The sequence below is a fragment of the Anneissia japonica genome, unplaced genomic scaffold (assembly GCF_011630105.1).
Source record: "Anneissia japonica isolate Jap-2015-1 unplaced genomic scaffold, ASM1163010v1 scaffold1891_len642697_cov171, whole genome shotgun sequence".
NCBI classification, from domain to species: domain Eukaryota; kingdom Metazoa; phylum Echinodermata; class Crinoidea; order Comatulida; family Comatulidae; genus Anneissia; species Anneissia japonica.
In genome coordinates, this window is record NW_022700553.1 from 377,094 (window position 1) to 396,641 (window position 19,548).

Genomic DNA, 19,548 nt, shown 5'->3' on the forward strand with positions numbered 1-19,548 from the left:
GTTTAGGACTGCTTTGAGGGTATGAAGTGAAAATTGTAATAGACACATTATAAATAAAATTAGTAGGACTGGCAATAATAGTAACTCAACAGTGGCGGATCCAGGAATTCGAAAGAGAGGTGGCCCAGGGAGGGACTTTCACAGATACAGGGTCGACTCATCTCAGCCCAACCATGGTCGGGGTTGAATCACAAAAATTTGAGGAAATAGTACCTCTAAAAATGGCCGGAAATGACACCTTTATATAGTAAAATTCATCACCATCATATCGCTATAGTCAAAATAAAGCACCAACAAATTTCTCATGAGCATTTATCAAGGGATGTTCAGCAGGCATAGAGATCCAATTAATATGTGTGATGTATCATAGAAAATAAAACTTACATACATTGTCTTTAAAGGCCAACTCAGACAGCGTCGGCCGACGCCGCCCGACGCGATTTGTTGTCGCGTCGGGTCTGTGTGAGTTGAACGCAGACGCGATGGTGTGCGTCGGGGGCAGTCGCGTCGTATAATATTAAACATGTTTAATATTTCTCATGACGGCTTAAGACTGTCCCCGACGATAAATCGGGTCGGGCTGCGTCGGCCGACGCTGTCTGAGTTGGCCTTAATGTATTTACTTTACATACCGTACTTCAAAGTTGTGAGTCTACAACCACATCACCTTGGTTGAGCTGAGGTGAGGAAATATTATCTCTAGATGGCCGGAAATGACACCTTTGTATAGTCAAATGTATCATATCACCATTATAGTCAAAATAAAGCGCCAACAAATTTCTCATGATCATTTAACAAGGGGATCGTCAGCAACCATAGAGATCTAGTTAATATGTGTGATGTACCATGGAAAATAAAACTTTAAAACATTGACTTTGATGTATTTACTTCACATACTTCAAAGCTGCGAGTCCACATGCAACTGAGCCCCACCTTGGTTGGAGCTGAGGTGGGAAAATTTTAGGAATAGTACCTCTACATGGCCTGAAATGACACTTTTATAAATTCATCATCATCACATCACCATTATATAGTCAAATGAAGCGCCAACAAATTTCCGATGATCTTTTATCAGAGATTTTCGGAACACATAGATCTAGATAACCCAAGACAACTGGCCTAACATAGCTTACTAAGCTTTGACTACAATCTTCAATCTATTAACACTAAGCTAACCCTCTATGGGGACACCGAACCCCGAGACCATCCCAAATTTTCAGGTCCCAAAGGTGGTCTCGAATACGAGGGCAAACTGTAGGCCTGTCTACTATCATTATCACCATCATTTTCGTCATCATAATTATTATTATTATTACTATAGTAGTATTATCACAAAACTTTATCAAATATCATTATCACCATCGTCATCATCATTATTATTACTAAACAAAACTTCATAAAAGCTTGCAAAATGCTACAAACAAAACTGAACCATGCATTATCACGTTTATGTATCTTAAAGACTCCTGGCCTGGGATTTATGGATTTAAGACGAAATTAAGCTGATTTTTATGTTAAGTAAGTTTGATAAATCCACACACTGAGCGGTAAAGCCGTTATTATAATTCCGAAAATGTTATTTTTTGCATTATCGTTTATATATAGTTTATTCTGATGTTTTTCTAGTAGAGCAGTGACCACAGGTCACAAACATATGGTATAGTAGTATAGAAGGAGTCAATTAGAAATTGTACAGCATATAAATCAGCACCAAACTTTTTTTTTTCAATTTGTAATCTCATAAAAGTAACACGTCGTCTTATCACATAGCTCAGGTCAGCAAAATGAGTTATAACAAACAATGTTCTATTTGTATATCTAATTTGCGTAAACAATTCACGGTTAGGCCATGTGTTATAATTATAGTATTATAATTACGTGTGCTGATGCATATTTACATATTTTAAGTACTGTATACATTTTAAGCGATTCCAGGATAGAATTTGCTTAGTATTGGTTAGCAAAATCAAGTTTTAAAATACTAACACTGTGTACAAAGAGGGGAGTCGCTTTTTTTTTTTTTTAAATAAATGAATAAATGAAATAAATAAATAAATAGAAATATTACCGCATTATTACAGATGGGCGACTCCGAGGTTTTTAAAGGGCAGGTTTTAATTTATATTAATTATATACAATTAAATAATAATAATTATTATTAGAATGATAATCATAGTAATAATAATTATTATTATAAATATATACAGTAATAATAGGGCCTATTTTCAGTTTTTATATCATCATTATGATTCAAACACCAGCGAAAATTAAGGGTAATGTTCACACATTTTGATCAGAGGAAATCTATGTCAGACCCAGTTAGCTTCTTAATTAGACAATGCCAATTAGCGCGTTAATGACGTATGGTAATAGCGTGGTTGCTATAGAAACAACAATATTATTTACGTTAGTGGGTTCATCCAGTAATTTGAAGTAATTATTTCCATTAGAGACGTCGATCCTCACTGAATTGACTGTTTTTTAAACAGGGACGCCGATAATTGCACAACTTTTTTTCTTCGTTTCACAAACATCAGTAATTACCGTATTGTTTATTACGGTACAACTTGGCACGATTCGGGGAAACTCTATTCTGGTTTAAATATATTCTACCGGTAATTTCGTTTCCTGTAGAAAACAAAATAACAGTTATAACGTTACATTTATGCATTGCACATTATGATGATGATAATTGTGATGATCGTGATGATGATGAAGCTGATGATAACTGGAGCGAATCTACCCATGTAAAACGTATCATAAACATGCGCTTTGATTTGATTTGGGTTATTTATTTGATAACAAGGAAAAAATGTAAACCCATTAGAAAATTTGTGGGACTGTCCCAACTGTTCCAATAACTGCTACGGCATTGGATAGGCCCCTCAATGTTAAACATCAATACGAGATCTCGGATAAGATAATTTAAAATAGATCATAATCCTGATCTTGGAACATAAAAATGTTTATATTGTGTTGCTGTAATGCCTTAAGCGTTGGTTGTCTATATCATATACTTCTATATTCTAATGACATCACCTTGTTGTACGGTGTTCCTTGTTAGTGAGAGTTTATAATTGCCGTACCAGACCTGTATTTATAGCTTGATATGAATAGTTTGAGATTGTTTTCATATTTGTATGGTTTCTCAACATAATACATTTCGAAAGAGCTCAAGCTACTACGCGATATCCAACAATTCCCATTATCTTGCTCGACTCAGTTGTCGTGTTCAATTACATTAATTTGTATTGGAACGAAGACTCATACAATGGTCAATGAAATCAAGTCGCTGTATCGACGACAATGGAATACATTCACTTTACATTACTCTTCAGAAAATGTCAAACGAACTGAAAACCACAATTCTAATGAAGTACTTTGTTGTCTAGAGATTTTGAGTCTATAAATAGAAAAATTAAAAACAGAGATTGATAGAAATTGGACTAATGTATTACACTCTACTCAGAACTGTAGGCCTATTAGGCCTATTATCAACGTCTACTGAGATTTGTATCATCGCCTAATATTTTGTATAGTTTTATTATTTATAATAGAAATGATGAATTGGTCTACCTGACCTGTTATCGTACACCGCAGAATGCTCAGTGCGTTCCCAAATACGTGCGAAAAAAATCTCGCAAGTGATTCGGGCGAGATTTTTTTCGCAAGTTTGGCAACGTACTGAGCTCTCAGTACGGTATGACAACTCGTCAGGTATGCCTAAGGTTCATTCCTATTACTATATCTCCTGACGTAAGCACCATCGGAATAGTTTATTTTTATTATTTGTCCTAGTCGGAACATACGGAATAACTGCTAGCACCTCGTACTGACATTCCGTCTTTGCTGTAGACAGTGGTGACGCCAGCGGGGGTTCCATTCTCCCCCCCCCCCCTCCACTCCGTCGGACAGGCCTGGAACCGCCTGTCGTCCGACGCACGTCTAGATCGTCGGATCAAAAAATTAAAAAAAATATATATAATTTGCCTATAACGTTATTTTGACTGCCAACCCCTAATGTTGTGGTCTAAAAGGCACATTTTGGACCATTCTAAGTCATAAAAACTCTGCCCGTGAACCTTACAAGTGAGGTTTATTCCGGGCCGTCGACCGAGGCTTCGTCGGCCCCCTTGGCTCGGACCCCTCCGTCGGACATGTAGGACTCCTTGTCGGCAAATTTCTGGCGTCACCGCTGCCTGTGAGTAATCGTGCCTATATAGGCCACAGTCAGCGATGTGATTAATGTAACACTCAAGTCTCCATTGACAGTAGGCCTATATGGAGTACACCTTTTCCCTTTTCCCCACCTTAATTTTTACATATCTTACACCTATTAACCGTTCCCAAGTTTTTCATCAAATACCCCTTCAGTGTCTTTAAAAATGCAGTTGTACAACATAATATAAACCAAAAAATTCCTCTGGCGCCTGTCTATCGATTAAAAGCCCCCAAATTACTACTTTTCAGGAGCTTCTTCTGTTTTTCCTATAGACCTATCCCAAATTAGGCCCTTGGCCCCAGGCCGAAACACGCTCACGTCCCCTCCCCGTTATGAAAGTTCCTTCACCCTGGTCCTGGTTAGGAAAATCCTGGCACCGCCGCAGAAGATATACTAAATATTGAAGATGTAATTGTCACGTGTAATATACCAACAAGAAAGTATAATACATACTCCAAGTATTGAAATACACGCCATCGTGTTGGGATTCAATATTTCGACATTAATTATGTCATCATCAGGAATGATGATGACATTCCTGATGATCATTCCTGATGATGACATAATTAATGTCGAAATATTGAATCCCAACACGATGGCGTGTATTTCAATACTTGGAGTATGTATTATACTTTCTTATCTGAGATTAATCAGTGGACCTTTCGGTTTTTGGAAAATATACCAACAAAGTACAGTATAAAAATCGTTTTGAAATTCACTCGTTTGAAGTAACATACTTGAACATAGAAATTATTGTAGGCCTATTGCAAAATGTTTACCCATGATTTTATACCAAAAAAAGGTGTTTTTATTATTTTTTTCATAATTTTTCAGGGTTTCAGGGTTCACGTGTTTTTTAAATTAAATAATTTCTATACTTAAGTTAATAATTTGTTATTTAGGCCTACAGCAAAAAAAAAAAAAAAAAAAAAAAAAAAAAAACAAAGGTCATTCTTTTTTGAGATTTTTTTTCTTTTCATATTCATGGGACAGTGCATCTAAATTATAATACCAAGCATCTGTATCGTGTCGTTGTCGTAATCGTGTACAGTGTAAACGTAGCTTTAATGCGTGTTTAATGAATCTTCGCTTTCATATTAAGCCAAGACTCTGAAATGTATCATAACAATATATATTATCATGCAATGTACTTAATAACCATAATAGGTAGTTTTCGTCGCACGAGGTTAACCTTAACTTTAACGTTAGTAGGCCTACCCAACATGATGCGCAACCCGTAACTAACGTACGTCGTGCACGTAAAATCCTGAAATTAACGTACTCCGCAACGCAAGATGAATAAATTTAACGTCATCCGTTAACGTTAAGGTTAACGTCGTGCGGCGAATCCAGAGGGGATTCAAGCGAACCCACCTCTGTGAAAAAACGTAACAAAATACAGCTGGGTCCTGGCTTACAAAAGGCATGCTAACCTACCTAGGCATAGGTTGGAAGATCAACTAGTTTTCAATTAAATAAAAAATACACACTGATTTTGATTCGCCGTCGTAATAATTTATGTAAAGTGCGTTCTTCAGGCCTATCGGTTCATCGATCCATGGAAGACTACATATCTAACTACTCAATGGTGTTGGAATATAATAATATATTGCCTGTCTTTGATTTTTTCTCCTCTATGATAGGCCTAAAGAATGAGATAAAAGGGGTAAAACCTTGAATTTTTAAGAACTTAAGGTCATTAAAAGACTCCTCAGAAGTCGGGAAAGCTCATTTCCGGCCGTCTAGGAATGAAAATTTTCCCGGGGAAGGACCCCCTTCTCATTTTGGGGTTTTTTGGAAACATTTTCAACCCCCCTCTTTTAAATCTTGGATCCACCCCTGCCTATTATGTTATATAGCGCTTAATGCCAACAAGGCCTCTATGCACTTCACATTACTATCCCCAGTCATTGGATCAAGCACATGGGAACACATACGCAGTTCCCTGAGAAAGATTTCATAATGTTGCAGAATAATCAGCGCATTTTGTGTTTGAACCTACCAGGTACCCACTTGTACTCCTGGGTGAAGAGAGACAACCATAGGTAAAGTGACCTGCCTAAGGACACAAGCGAAATGCACAACGAGGGATTGAACCTCAGACCTTAAGGTTGAGAGCAGAACCACAACTGCTTCGGCACTCCTACAGTACTTGTAACTATTACTTTTGATATTCAGAACAATAATAAAAATAATATTAAAATTCACATACTACAAAATACTGTAACATATTCAAGTGTAACCATGGTACTTTTCAGATTAAATTTTTATTCAAAAATATCAGCAGGCTAAGCTTCAAGCTATATTGCGACCATAAACACATCATAAATATAAATAAAACTACAACATCAAAAGATTGTACAGGCAACAAAATAATTTATGATGATTAAAAGCTTTGAAGATAATAATGATCATCGATGACTGATGTATGATGATGTTGATGATATCGTTGTTTATGATGATGATGATACAGGCTACGTTCACACACGACAGCACGGTTAGCAGGATCCAGATCACAAACATACGTGCTCACCCGCACATTTATACAAGAAAATTCCCGATCCAGATACCAAGAAGATGTTGATCAAATCACTGGCCAATAGGAAAGTGCTCCTGATCCAGATACTAGGGCTCTCGTGTGAATGTACCTGACAAATAATTATGATGTTTCAGTTGTTAATGATGATTATGGCACAGCTGATACTTATGATTTCAATACATGAAAATTACGAAAATTCTTTTGACAATATTGATTGAAAATGATTATGGTCAATTAATACACTACTGATGATTATTATGAAGGGGGTGTTAATTATAATAGTTATTAATTATAAAAAAAGATGATGCTGTTTATGGTCAGACCTCTTAAAATGTAGTGCTACCCACATCTGTATAACTGTACAACAATCCTTAAATACAAATATTGTTTTTGTTTTTTCAAAAAATATATACTCTCAAAATGCAATCTATCCTAATTTATATTAACAAAAAACACATATAGAAAAATAACTCACTAAATTATATCAAAAAATAATATATAAATTATATTGTTTGGTATTTTTGTACACAAGTAAATAGGAACAATCTGTTGTTTACCACATAGTAAAACATTTACTGCACAGAAAAGTCAGGCAAAATGGAGATTGATACAACACAGTTACACATAATTATTAAAGGTACAGGACCACTGTCTACTAAAATCTGCAAAACCCTAAAAATCAAGACATGGAATTGCTTATTTCAAAATGATCTTCATAAATTTGTTGCTCACATCACAAACTAACACAATCAAAGTAGACTGTGTTAGATCACGAAGACAAAAAAAGGGTTCCAAAACAAGCATATATTGGTTATCAAGCAAATTTTGTATTCTTTACCAAGCAAAAAAGCCTGTAACGACAACAGCGCCTATTTTAATGCACTATTTTGTTTTCACAAACTAACACAATTATAACATAACATAATTGTGGTAGTTTGTGATATGAGCGATAAATTAACAACTAATGAAAACTGATACTGATTTCATTGATTGCAAACTTTTACATTACAAAAATTCTTACACCAGCCAATTAGAGGTTTTAGGCATTACTCAAGTACCAGTTAATTGGCAAAAATTGAAAGCTCAGAAATAATACATAAGTATAAGAGGAAAATAATTTAAACATTTAATTTTATATTCCAGGTATATATATTAACACAACACAGTTATTTTTAACAAGTTTTGATACTTTTGATAAATACATAAAAATATATGAATAAAATATACTGAATTAATTGAATGTCTTAATATACTGTATAACTGTGATTGCGATTTTAAATTCTGAAATACAATTTTACTGTACATATTTGGTATCGTACCATTCTTGTTGACTTATGAAGAGTAGTGTGTTCGACACCTACTGTAGTAAGGTCGGGTCAAGAGACTGTCTACCAGTTGCACTTGGAGGGCTGGTCATGTTGTCAACTGAGGAACAACATCCAGAGACACCCAAAAACTTAATTTTACTTTGTGGTCTCTCGAAAAGACAAATTTTACCAGATGGGACGCCTTAAAAATACCAATTTTACCCTACAGACTCCCAAAAACTTAAAAGACCCATTTTAGCATACACATCTGCCAAAAAGACAGTTACAGTTTTTACTGTACAAACTCCCGAAAGAACAACTTTTTACAATGCAGACCCCAGAAGAACCAAATTGAAGAAGCATGTTAGAAAAAAATTAGCATATTTAAATTGAAATAACTGTACATTCTTAATTTAAATATATTCAAATGGGCACTGCCTTCAAAACTACTCCTAATTAATAACAGTCTTACAGCAAATGCAATTACGATAATATTCACTAATTAATTTCAGAATACCAATGTATAATTATGATTCATCAATTCAAACACACAAAAACTGGTCTAATACATATAATACTGTACTAATGTAACCGTAATAAATATTTAATAATATACAACAATAACAAGGATTAAGCCTTTACAAAAAACACTACAAATCCATTTAATGCAATTTGATACCTTTAAAGTAATTTACTTTTAAAAAAGAAGTAAACAATAATAAAAAATAATAATTAATAAAAAAAATAAAGGTTAAATACAAATTACTAGTTTCTCTTGTCCCCTTGCGTATCCATTTTTTCGTCCTCACCAATTTCATTCTCCTTTTTTCAAAATATTAGGACGAGAAACTACTTCTTTTTTAACTTGGTAAAATACTGTACATGCTGAGGTGTAAGTAGCAGTGAGAACTGTTTAAAAGCTGCTGTATAATTATATAAAATAAATTTTGAAACCATCGATTACAGTACAGTTTTCAACAATACAGTTTTCCCTGTAATTAAAGTCCCCTCCAATAAGAGACCACCTTTAATTATTATTAAAGACCACTTTTTTGTGGTCCCATATTAACAAATGTCTCTTATCTTTATTATTCTAATAGACCAAGCCAATTTACGACCATGGAAACCTCCCGTCCCAAAAGTGGTCTTTGAATGGAGGGAGACCTGTATACAGTACTATTTTTCAATGAACAATACAAGAACATTTTTGGATATAAAAAGTCTAATCATTAATTTACATAAGTTTTATAAGTTTATAAAATACATGGGACATCAGAAGGAGTTGAGAATAAGTATTTTGTTTATACAAACATTTAGACGAATCAGAAGTAAGCTTTGAAGTAGCAGTTCACTTGTTGTAAGTTTCTTCAAAGTTACTATAGATGATTTTAGTATGCTACAGTTCTTCCGCATACACAAAGAATGCAATTGTAAGGTATAATATGCACTAAGAGTATGGCCCTGTAAATACAACTTTATAATGACCTCAATTTTTTTCAAAAGATAACTACCTACCAATGAGTACCAAATTAATATTTCCTGTGATGTGTTCACAGACACAATTTTTTCATAATTGTTTAAGAATTTGCATAATAAATTCTATTGTAACTCTTAACTAGATTTGAAGTAAAGAGAACATTCTGCCCCAGGTAAGCATCGTGTGGACACTCATCAAAAGTAACAGGCATGTAAAATTTTACATTTGTCATAACTTTATTTTAGGCGGAAGGCGATCTGAACATAGCTTATTAGCATTTAAATGGCAAATGATATAGCAAATTACACAGGAAACATGTCAATATAATGCACCATTGTTGTAAAAATGAATACTGTATGGGGAACAACATAACCTACTGTATGGGGAAAATGCCACCAGAGGCTGTTGTATGGGGAAATAACGTCACCTATGATAAACAACGTCACCTGGGAACAACCTCACCCAGGGGAATAATATAACCTACTGGGAACAACAACACTACAGTATGGGGAACCAGGTCACCTATGGGGACTAATACTAATTTATTTAGACACCAGTTCCAAAATATATTTTAATATCTCCATGCTAAAACTATCCTTCTAGTAAAGTCAGTAATGTTTGATAATAAAAATATTAATACACAAATAATAGTATTTACTATCACTGTCAGTAACAATTAATAGCTCTTGATAGCATAGTTAGATTATAATCAGTGCACTACAGCAGATTAAAAATGCTAATCTATCAAAGTATAAAATTGCCAAATTCAAATGAGGTAAGCAAAGGCACACTTGAATTGATAAGATCCGCTTCATTGTAGATTTTCACATAGCCTAACTCAGCCATCACATCACTACACAAATGCTGTACATGTAGAACCTCCTCTAATGAGAGTGAAGAACGCCAACTTGTAGCGGTATACGAAGAATTTCTTGACGTACTAAAAAGTGTTGGCTTTTTGCTAATCTGGGAATTTGTGTTACTAACAAGCCATTCTTTGACATTAGTAGGTAATGGTAAACCAATAAATTTATATATCTTTTCAGTCATTTCAAGAGGGTTTACTGAGAAGTCCTCATAGCGAAGAATCTTATAACGCCCTTCTAACCATTTTGGTCGCTTGATTGCATAGGATAACGTATTTCGCATCCATTGACAAAGTTGTGGAATTGTGTTCATCCTGCGGGGATTATTTTCTATTAGTAAACCCATTTTACCTAATGTGGGCAGAGATCCATTCAGTCGGAGAGCTTTTTTCCCATAATAGGACCTTCGTGAATTTGCAGTGCCTCTTGGATCACGCACCAGATGAATTATTTTAACATTTGTATGTTCCTCTTCGACTAAAGATCTCAATACTTCGATATCAGATCGTATAAATTTCATAGCGATATTCCCTCCAACTTTTGCACACGCTTTACTAAAAGAATCCGGTTCTGCTTTTTTGCACGCCGAGGACTGTTTACAAATAGGTGAAACGTCCTTACTCTTGGATCTTGCAAGTGGCCACATTGCTGTTCCATGAATAAATGATGATGGAAAAACACACTTACTGAGATCATGCAAAAGTTTAAGTGTTTCTGCTTTAAATGATGTCCACTCATTCAGCAATCCTTTACGCTTCTGCACGTCTATCCAATGAAGCGGTTCAAAAAGGTAAAATAAATTTCTGTTCTGATTCAAAATTTCGCCAATAAAAGTCGAACCAGTTCTCATTCTACCTACAAGCATTACTTTGACAGCCTTTGATTGCCGGGCAAAAGCAGACGAGAGAACTTTCTTGAACTCTTCACCGCTGGCCACATTCTTCCTTGATGTGGAGAATGTGTTACGATTAGAATACAAACGTTTTGGGTTCTTTGTGATCTCTTGAGGGATGAGATCAACATTGGTGTACATGAGCAGGATAAAAAGAATGGATCCTATCAATAACACAAGCAGTCCAGCTAGCCGCTTCATATTGCTCAACATTGGGTCAATGCGCTACATCAGCTTATTTCAAGCATAGCCGAAGTGGTATCTACAGAAAGCGAAAAGGGAAGAATTTCAGAACTGACATAATGATCAATATAATACATGATGATATAATCAACATTATGCTCAGGATTTATCACTGCTGGTTTTCAGTGAACATCCTTTAAAGCTTTTCTCCATGGTCATAAAAACAACACCAATATTTCATGGTTCAAATTGGGAAATCAGTTTATGTCCAAAAGGTCTGCAAATTTTAAGCTAATTATTATAATATTTATAATATTATAATCATTATATTAATATGTAGTCTGTATTCCAAAAACTGTGCAATTTCATGTGCAACAATAGGTAGTTTTCGCCACACGACGTTAACCTTAACAGATGACATCATAATTTATTCATCTTGCATTGCGGAGTATGTTAATTTCAGGATTTTAGGTGCTCGACGTACGTTATTTACTGGTTTGCGCATTACAACTTTACAAAAGGGGCAAAGTTATCGCATTGCTTGTTGGGTACTAACGTTAAAGTTGACATCGTGCGGCGAGAACTACCTAATACTCAAAAGAGTTTCTGCACAGTAAAGGAAGAATGATGAACTGCCACTTCACAAAAATATTCTGACTAAGTCAGTGGACTCCGGTCTTCCTTCACTGCATATGCAGACTGCAGAAAAAAATGCGAATGATGCGTTTGTGTGTAAAAGTATTACGCAAAATAGGTACAGTAGGCCTACATTTGCAGAGTTTTGATATAAAAAAAAATACAAAAACATTCTACCTGAAAAAGCAAGCAAATTTAACCATTTTTTACTTGATGCATGGTTGCACTTTAGTAAAAATGTTAAACATTTGTAATCGCATGACTATTTGAAAACAATTTTTGTTATTAACATTCATTTATTTTGGAAATATGTAATTATAATCTATTTTGAACTGAATAAATGACCATTGGTCAAGTAAAATAACGTATTATAAATTATTATAGCACCTTGACCCACAAGAATTTGCAGCATAAATGACGCCATTACTGTCTAACTACAAGCTTTCAGGAGCTGTGATATCCTTTTACAACAATAATAGCATCATTATACACTATGACAAAATGTACAATAAGAAAGAAACCCTTATATTTAAAGTAATTCTTCCACTAAGTGGGTTTATGAGACTGCAATATGGTTGAATTTATTCACCAGGAACAAAATCTGACAGGTGTATGGTGTATTACTTACAGATCATTTCTCCTTTATTAGAATTAGGCATTGGAGCATCAAAATACTGAATGAATTAGATTCGGTACCAACAGTAATTTGAGTCTCCTACTTTTTATAACCTTTTTAAAACAAATTCTTCATAATATATTGCTCAAAAAGTCTGCACAAAAAAAAAATTAAAAAAAATATAGAATTTACAGGTGTGTTAATACAGTAAATAACTAAACAAATGCTGCGGCACTCAATGCTTTGGAAGGCCTCAGTGCAGTGCTTATTTGAGAGAGGTAGATATTTAAGAATTGAGTTTATTACAATTTAGTGTTAGTTCCCATATTGTGAGTACATTTACTAAAGTTGCTAATTTTGTTGTATCAAGTGATGTTTTGACTATCAATCTGACTTTATCATATATCTTAATAAATTTTAATAACCTACACAATGTTATTACATACTGTACATCACATATAATTTATTCATAAACGATCCTACCTATTCAAATCAATTCTACTTATTCATAATAATAAATAGACATAGGGGCCTAGGCTAGGGGTGAAAAGACCATTGGGGTGACTAGTGTCAATCAATCAAAATCACATAATTAATGGATAAAAAGGGAAAAGACAATAAAATAACATTGAACGTAAGTATTTTCCATTAATTTAGGATTGAACATACAAGAAAATTGTTTAGTCGGTAAAATAACCTTGGCTAACCACTAACTTTGTGCAAGGGATTTTAAATAAAATTATAAATTTTGGTCTCAATTTTAAATTTTAAGTTTGTGTTATTTCCCATATGCCTTAACTGCTCCAAATGTGTGGTACTGTTTAGGATATTTGCCAGTATTGAATTCCAGCTTATCTCAAAAATAAAAAAATAGTAAGAAAAAAAATAGAATAAAATGCAAACATCAACAGAAAAGTATGAAAAGAAACAAAAAACAACAGTTGGTTTGGTACTTGTGTTAATGAATGCTACTGACTGGCTTCCTTGCTTCCTCTAACAAGTCATAATGAAACTCAGTACGTCAGATCGGACATTTGCCTAGCCACTTAAAATAACAGATTGAAATTGCTCAATTACTTACTTATTGTAAATGTGTGCTGGCCTAGATGTAGGCCTAGGCCAGCCTCCCCAAACAGGATAGACAGTTTCAACATGATATTAGTAGTAGTAGGCCAAGCAGGTATATAGGCCCTCTCTACTCTAGCTAGTACTACTATAACTAGTCTACCTCTACTTTACCTACCTCCTTGTAGGCGAACACAATATGGTAACATTGTAAATTATTATTTTCAAGAAAAAAAGGATAAGAAATACTTACTTTAGGCTTATTTATACTTGTTCCATCCAGTTGCTTTACAGTTAATACGTTCTTTTTAAGGGAAGGAATTACCACCAGCAATATAACCGAGAATAAAGAAATCTGAACCATCTAGCAGTGTAACCTTTGACCTCAAATAAATAATAAATTGAGTTCGTTTGGCTTATCTATTTTTCATCAGTTACGCATTTTGATTTCCTGCTGTTGACGCGATGTATGGGGCTAGGCTTAAAATAAGGCCCCGAGAAAATAGATGAATTATAATAAATAATTTAAATAATTATATAATAGGCCTATCTATATGATTCATATAGCGGCTCATGAAGCTTCTCTAACAGGCAAAAACCCACATCAAACTTTTTAAAAATTAGAGACGAAATATAAAGGTATCTGCCTGACAAAACATACGGAAGAAAGCTTCAATTCAATTGAAGATTTGAAAAAAATTGTACGTCTAATATATCCGAAAGACGGTGCGCTATCGTAACTTGCATGTCAGCCCTTCAGCTGAAACACAAGGAGGGCAGCGATGCAATACAACCGGGGACCTAGCTCACACACAGTTCAGCTGCTCTCTCGATCGCACCCATTGTTAAAAAAAATAATTGTTGTATTGTATTGTTGATATATTATTGTTATCATTGAAAATAGTACAGGTAAGATTTTAAAAGTATGAGAGTGCACCGGGCAACTTGAGGTCCATATCCTAAAAATGTTCTCACCTCAGCCCTAATCATCGCCAAATCCTGCATCCGCCTTTAAGACCGTACTTACATAGACCATGGAGTTTATATGCATAGACCGTGTCCAAAATCATTGAACAATACTCGACGTGTACAAAATTGGATTGAACATATACATATAAACTGTCTAAAATAAAGTGGAAGCGTAAATTATGTAGCTCGCATGGACTCTAACTGGGAAAGTAAACAGTATGAACGCCATCGGAAACAAAAGAAAGAGAGGAACAAGACCCGTAGGCAGGATTTTCGACGAGGTGCGTTTCGCGATAATTAGGAACGATTTTAGTGAAATAATAGGTTTTAAAAAGTGGACTTTCTGAAATTTGGTGGTCCAAGGGCAGAGGCCTGGAGGGGGTTTGTGAGAAAAGCGACAAAGTAGCATTTTGAGGGTCTTACATAATAGATTTCTCAAACATATAATTCATGAATATTTCATTAAAATTTTCATTAATTTGGGTGTTTTTGGGACCTGGAAAAGTAACGTTATTATGTCCTGTACATCTGCAGGCCTATAGATAACATTCTTCATATTATATAGATCAATCTCCAATCAATTTCTAACAAATTTCGTACCACATTATTAAAAATCAACGGTTAAATAAGCTGGCAAATATAATGCAATGCATGCTACTGTATAGCATTTTGTGATACAGGTTAGGAACGATTTTGTGAAATCATTGATATTAAAAAATGGACCTTTTGGAATTTGGGGGGTGGGGGGTGTGCGTCCGCAACCTCTGAAACCCCCCCCCCTCCCCCTGCATACGGGCCTGTGTTATGCGTCAGAATTAAAACTGCATTTGGGGCTTGGAGAAAAGCTCGACCCTGAATCAAAGCGTCTTAGAACTTATGGAGCCTCATATCAGCGGTGGCTCCAGAAATTTGCAGACAAGAGGTCCGACATATCCGACGGGGTGGCGGAGTCCAGTGGTTGACTAGAGCCACGGGCCGACCCGGAATACAAAAATCCCTGGTAGAGTTAGACCACAATATTAGGGTGAACATTGGAATTTGGTGGGGGGTGCGTCCGCACCCTCTGCATCCCCCCCCCCACCCTTGCCTACGGGCCTGGGAACTAACAGGAAATAAAGCGATCCTCCAGGAGAACTGGCAAATCTGGCACGAGTAGTCCAGAATGGAGTTTGAGAAGGTCATGCAAGGCCGCTGATGATGATACATTAATAAATTATAACGTGTTACATATATTTCGAAGGAATGAAATAATTTCATATGTTTTATATTTCCATATATAAAAATATTTGATTATTTTGGTAGAAAAATTATGACCTTGAACAAAGGAGCAGAACTAAAACAAATAAAATACTTTATTTTAACACCGCCTATTTGAATCACCATTGATGATTCAAGATTTAAGAAACGTTATTGTCTGTAACACATAATATGATATACACAGAAAATTGAAAAGAAATTGAAAATTGAATTAGGCCTACTCGGGCAAGATTTAAAGTTTGGAAGAAATTCACCTATGCACCACGTTCGCGTTCAATGCCAATTTTAGAGATTCAAAAGTGGTGAGAATATACAGATCAGGTCCATGGACAGATCAATATCTTTAAAAATAAAATGAACTTTATACCAATTCCAATGAATTGTTCAATCATAATTGTGATTAAACAGGTGTAACAATCGTATTTTGTGTTTTTGTATCACTGTGTGCTTTTTTTTATACTACTGCATAGTCCTTGGCTACTCAAATTCCCGATCAAATTAAACTCTATTGTGCGCATGCTCGTTCCAATAACCCATTTTGTTGAAAATTTCTTATCGAAGACATTGTAGATGGCGCGAACTTCCGAGAGACGGACTGTCGCAGTGAAATTTTGATTTTTTTTTTTTAAATACAAATGGCCCAATAGTTTTGGATGTTTGTGTGTGTTCATAGGTAAATCAGATTTTATTTTTGAATTTTATTTTATTTTTGAATTTGATGACATTCCTAGCCTAGCCTGTGCGATAGAATTATTAGCCTATCTATACGGACAGTGTACACCCAGATGTACATTCCCTCATGCTGCTGCTGCTCCGCTTCACAAAGTTTAGCCTAGGCCTACATTTTAGCAGGGAGTTGTTAATTAACAACTCCCTGATTTTAGTTAGGCCAGGGCAGGAGTTTTTCTCTATCACAACTCACTGGTTAGGCCTAGCTAGACTGTATTAGGCCTGGCGGCCTACATAAGCACACGGACTAGGGGGGCCTAGGCCAAGTCCAACCATGCTACTTAAGCCTATTGTTAGGCCATCATCCGACATCATCATACCACTGCAGGTAAGAATAAGATTCCTGGGCTGGGTGTTTACATGGTAACAGGTCAAAACGCAATACCGAAGTCGATTCCAAAATTTAAAGATCGTTCGACTTGGGCCTAGAAAAATTTGACTTAGAGATGGTTAATTAATTAATTAATAGAAAACACAATTTGGCGTATAAAATAAGATTGACGTATAAACTTAAAACTAAGATTGACGTAGAAATTATTCAAGTTATGGCGAAGTTGACTTTAGGCCTAGGCCCTAGGCAAGTTTAACTGTAAACCAAAACAGCAATAAACAAAGAGGCAACAGACCAAAACGGCAATGACAGTACCAAAAATGGCAAGCGATCACTTTAGTCAGCGAGCCTAAGCCCCCTAGAAGGCTCTCAAAATTCTTCATATTTTTAGTCTGAATGGAAATTCAAATAAAACTTCTTGTACAGTGCGAGTGCAAGCAATCATTGAAAAGAAAATGTTGAGATTTAAAGTATAATGGAGTTTAATAGATTTAACAATGTCACATTAATGAATTGAAAAAGTAGATCAATTCAAATAATCTTGGTATTGTTTTTGACAGTCATTTGAATTGAAAGAATCATATTGAGGAGAGGATCTATCTTCAAAAATCTCGAAACGTTGTGGTGCCGTGTTAAAAAAGTTTATTTACCAAATTCTGCTGTCAAAAAGCTTGGTGAGGCGCTATTATAATACCTCATTTTGATTATTGTAGTCAAATTTGGTCAAACTGTAATAACACACTTAAGTCAAAAGTATGCATATGCAGCAAAATTGATTTGCAAGAATTTTATTATCAGCCGATATTAGAACTCCAGTGGATGATATGATGATTACGTCTTCATTGGCTTAAACTAAATGGTCGATTGACAAACCAGATTTTACTTACAGTGTTTAAATTTTAAAAAAGGTAATGTCCCTGAATATCTATCTTCTAAATTCACCGCCACCCACTCTGTTCATTCTTACCCTACTAGGAATCAAATATCAAATACTCTCGTTGTTCCACATGCAAATTCAAACAGTGGTGAGCGTACATTTCATACCAGAGCTGCTCATCTTTGGAACAATCTTTCTCACAACATTCGTACAATTTTGATTTTCTTTCTGTTAAAAAAAGAGGCCTTTATCTGTATTCTGTAATACTGTACCTTTCCTTTTGTTTAAATTAACTTGTGTTTTTTATTTTGGTTTGGTAGTTTTCATTTGGCTTCCTTAATTTAAGGTTTAGGTTTAAATATTTTTTATCATTGTTTTTGATTTACATTTAGTTTCTTTTGAATATTAGGATTGTAAACATTTTTTGTTATATTTACTGTATGTACCAGTTCTAGTCACTGAATGGATACCCCTGGTTAAAGGAAGCTTTAAAAAATAATAATAAATAAAAATAATCCGCCATGCAAAAAATTGGCCTAGAAATATGTTCGTCAGCACATATTAGAAAAAATAAGGGACGATTTCTGCGCAGATTTTGCTGAAATTAGGTTTTGATAAAATCCTAAAATATAGCCCAATGCAATTATGCAGCCATTACGATTCCATGCACCTATTTTCCTAGCAAATTTCTGTGCAAATTTGAGCTAATTTTTTAGACATCCTTTGCGCAATTAAAGAACTTTGCAGTATGGAGTAGTTAGGGCCTAGGCCTATATTTTAGGTTCCAGGGAGCCCGTAGTACAATTGACAAAGTGCATAGTTTGTCTCACTTGAATGGGAACAAATACAATAATAAGTTTGTTTCTACATTTGCAATAGGTGCTGTATATTGATATTTAGTAGCAGCAAGTTATCATAAAACTATGGATGCGTTTTTGAAGACAAAGAGTGGATTGCCGTTCCAAAGACCAAAAAAGAAAGATGGAGAGGGGAGTAGTGGGAAAAAGAAAAACCCGGCACTGTAGGCTACAATTGTCATTTTTTATATTAATGTAAAGCGTGCCACAGGTGATTCATACAGCGATGCCATATGAAAGGGATCCATACAGCGATGCCGGATGAAGGGGATCCATACAGTGGTGTCGGATAAAGGGATCCATACAGCGATGCCGGATGAAGGGGATCCATACAGTGGTGTCGGATAAAGGGATCCATACAGTGATGCCGTATGAAAGGGATCCATACGGCGATGCCGGATGAAGGGGATCCATACAGTGGTGTCGGATAAAGGGATCCATACAGTGATGCCGGATGAAAGGGATCCATACAGTGATGCCAGATGAAAGGGATCCATACAGCGATGCCATATGAAAGGGATCCATACAGTGATGTCTGATGATGGTGATCCATACAGTGGTGATGGATGATCTTTTTAACGATGCCTGATCCATGTAGTGGTGCCAGATAAGGGTGTTCCATTACCGATGGTAGATAATAAGATATAATTTGTTAACAAGCAAGCAAGATTAAAATAAACGACCTACTATACACAATGAGGCATACCAGCACATTTTGATCTGTT

At 35.2% G+C, this 19,548-nt stretch overlaps 1 protein-coding gene across 1 annotated transcript; it reads right to left on the reverse strand.

The window, feature by feature from the left end:
* Positions 1-10,194: 10,194 nt before the first annotated feature.
* LOC117103366 (carbohydrate sulfotransferase 1-like) lies at positions 10,195-14,403 on the reverse strand. Its single transcript, XM_033243911.1, has 2 exons — positions 14,057-14,403; positions 10,195-11,565 (listed from the first exon to the last, which is right to left on the reverse strand). Exon 2 carries the CDS (start codon positions 11,514-11,516, stop codon positions 10,290-10,292), a length of 1,227 nt encoding a protein of 408 aa, XP_033099802.1. The 5' UTR covers positions 11,517-11,565; positions 14,057-14,403; the 3' UTR covers positions 10,195-10,289.
* Positions 14,404-19,548: the final 5,145 nt, after the last annotated feature.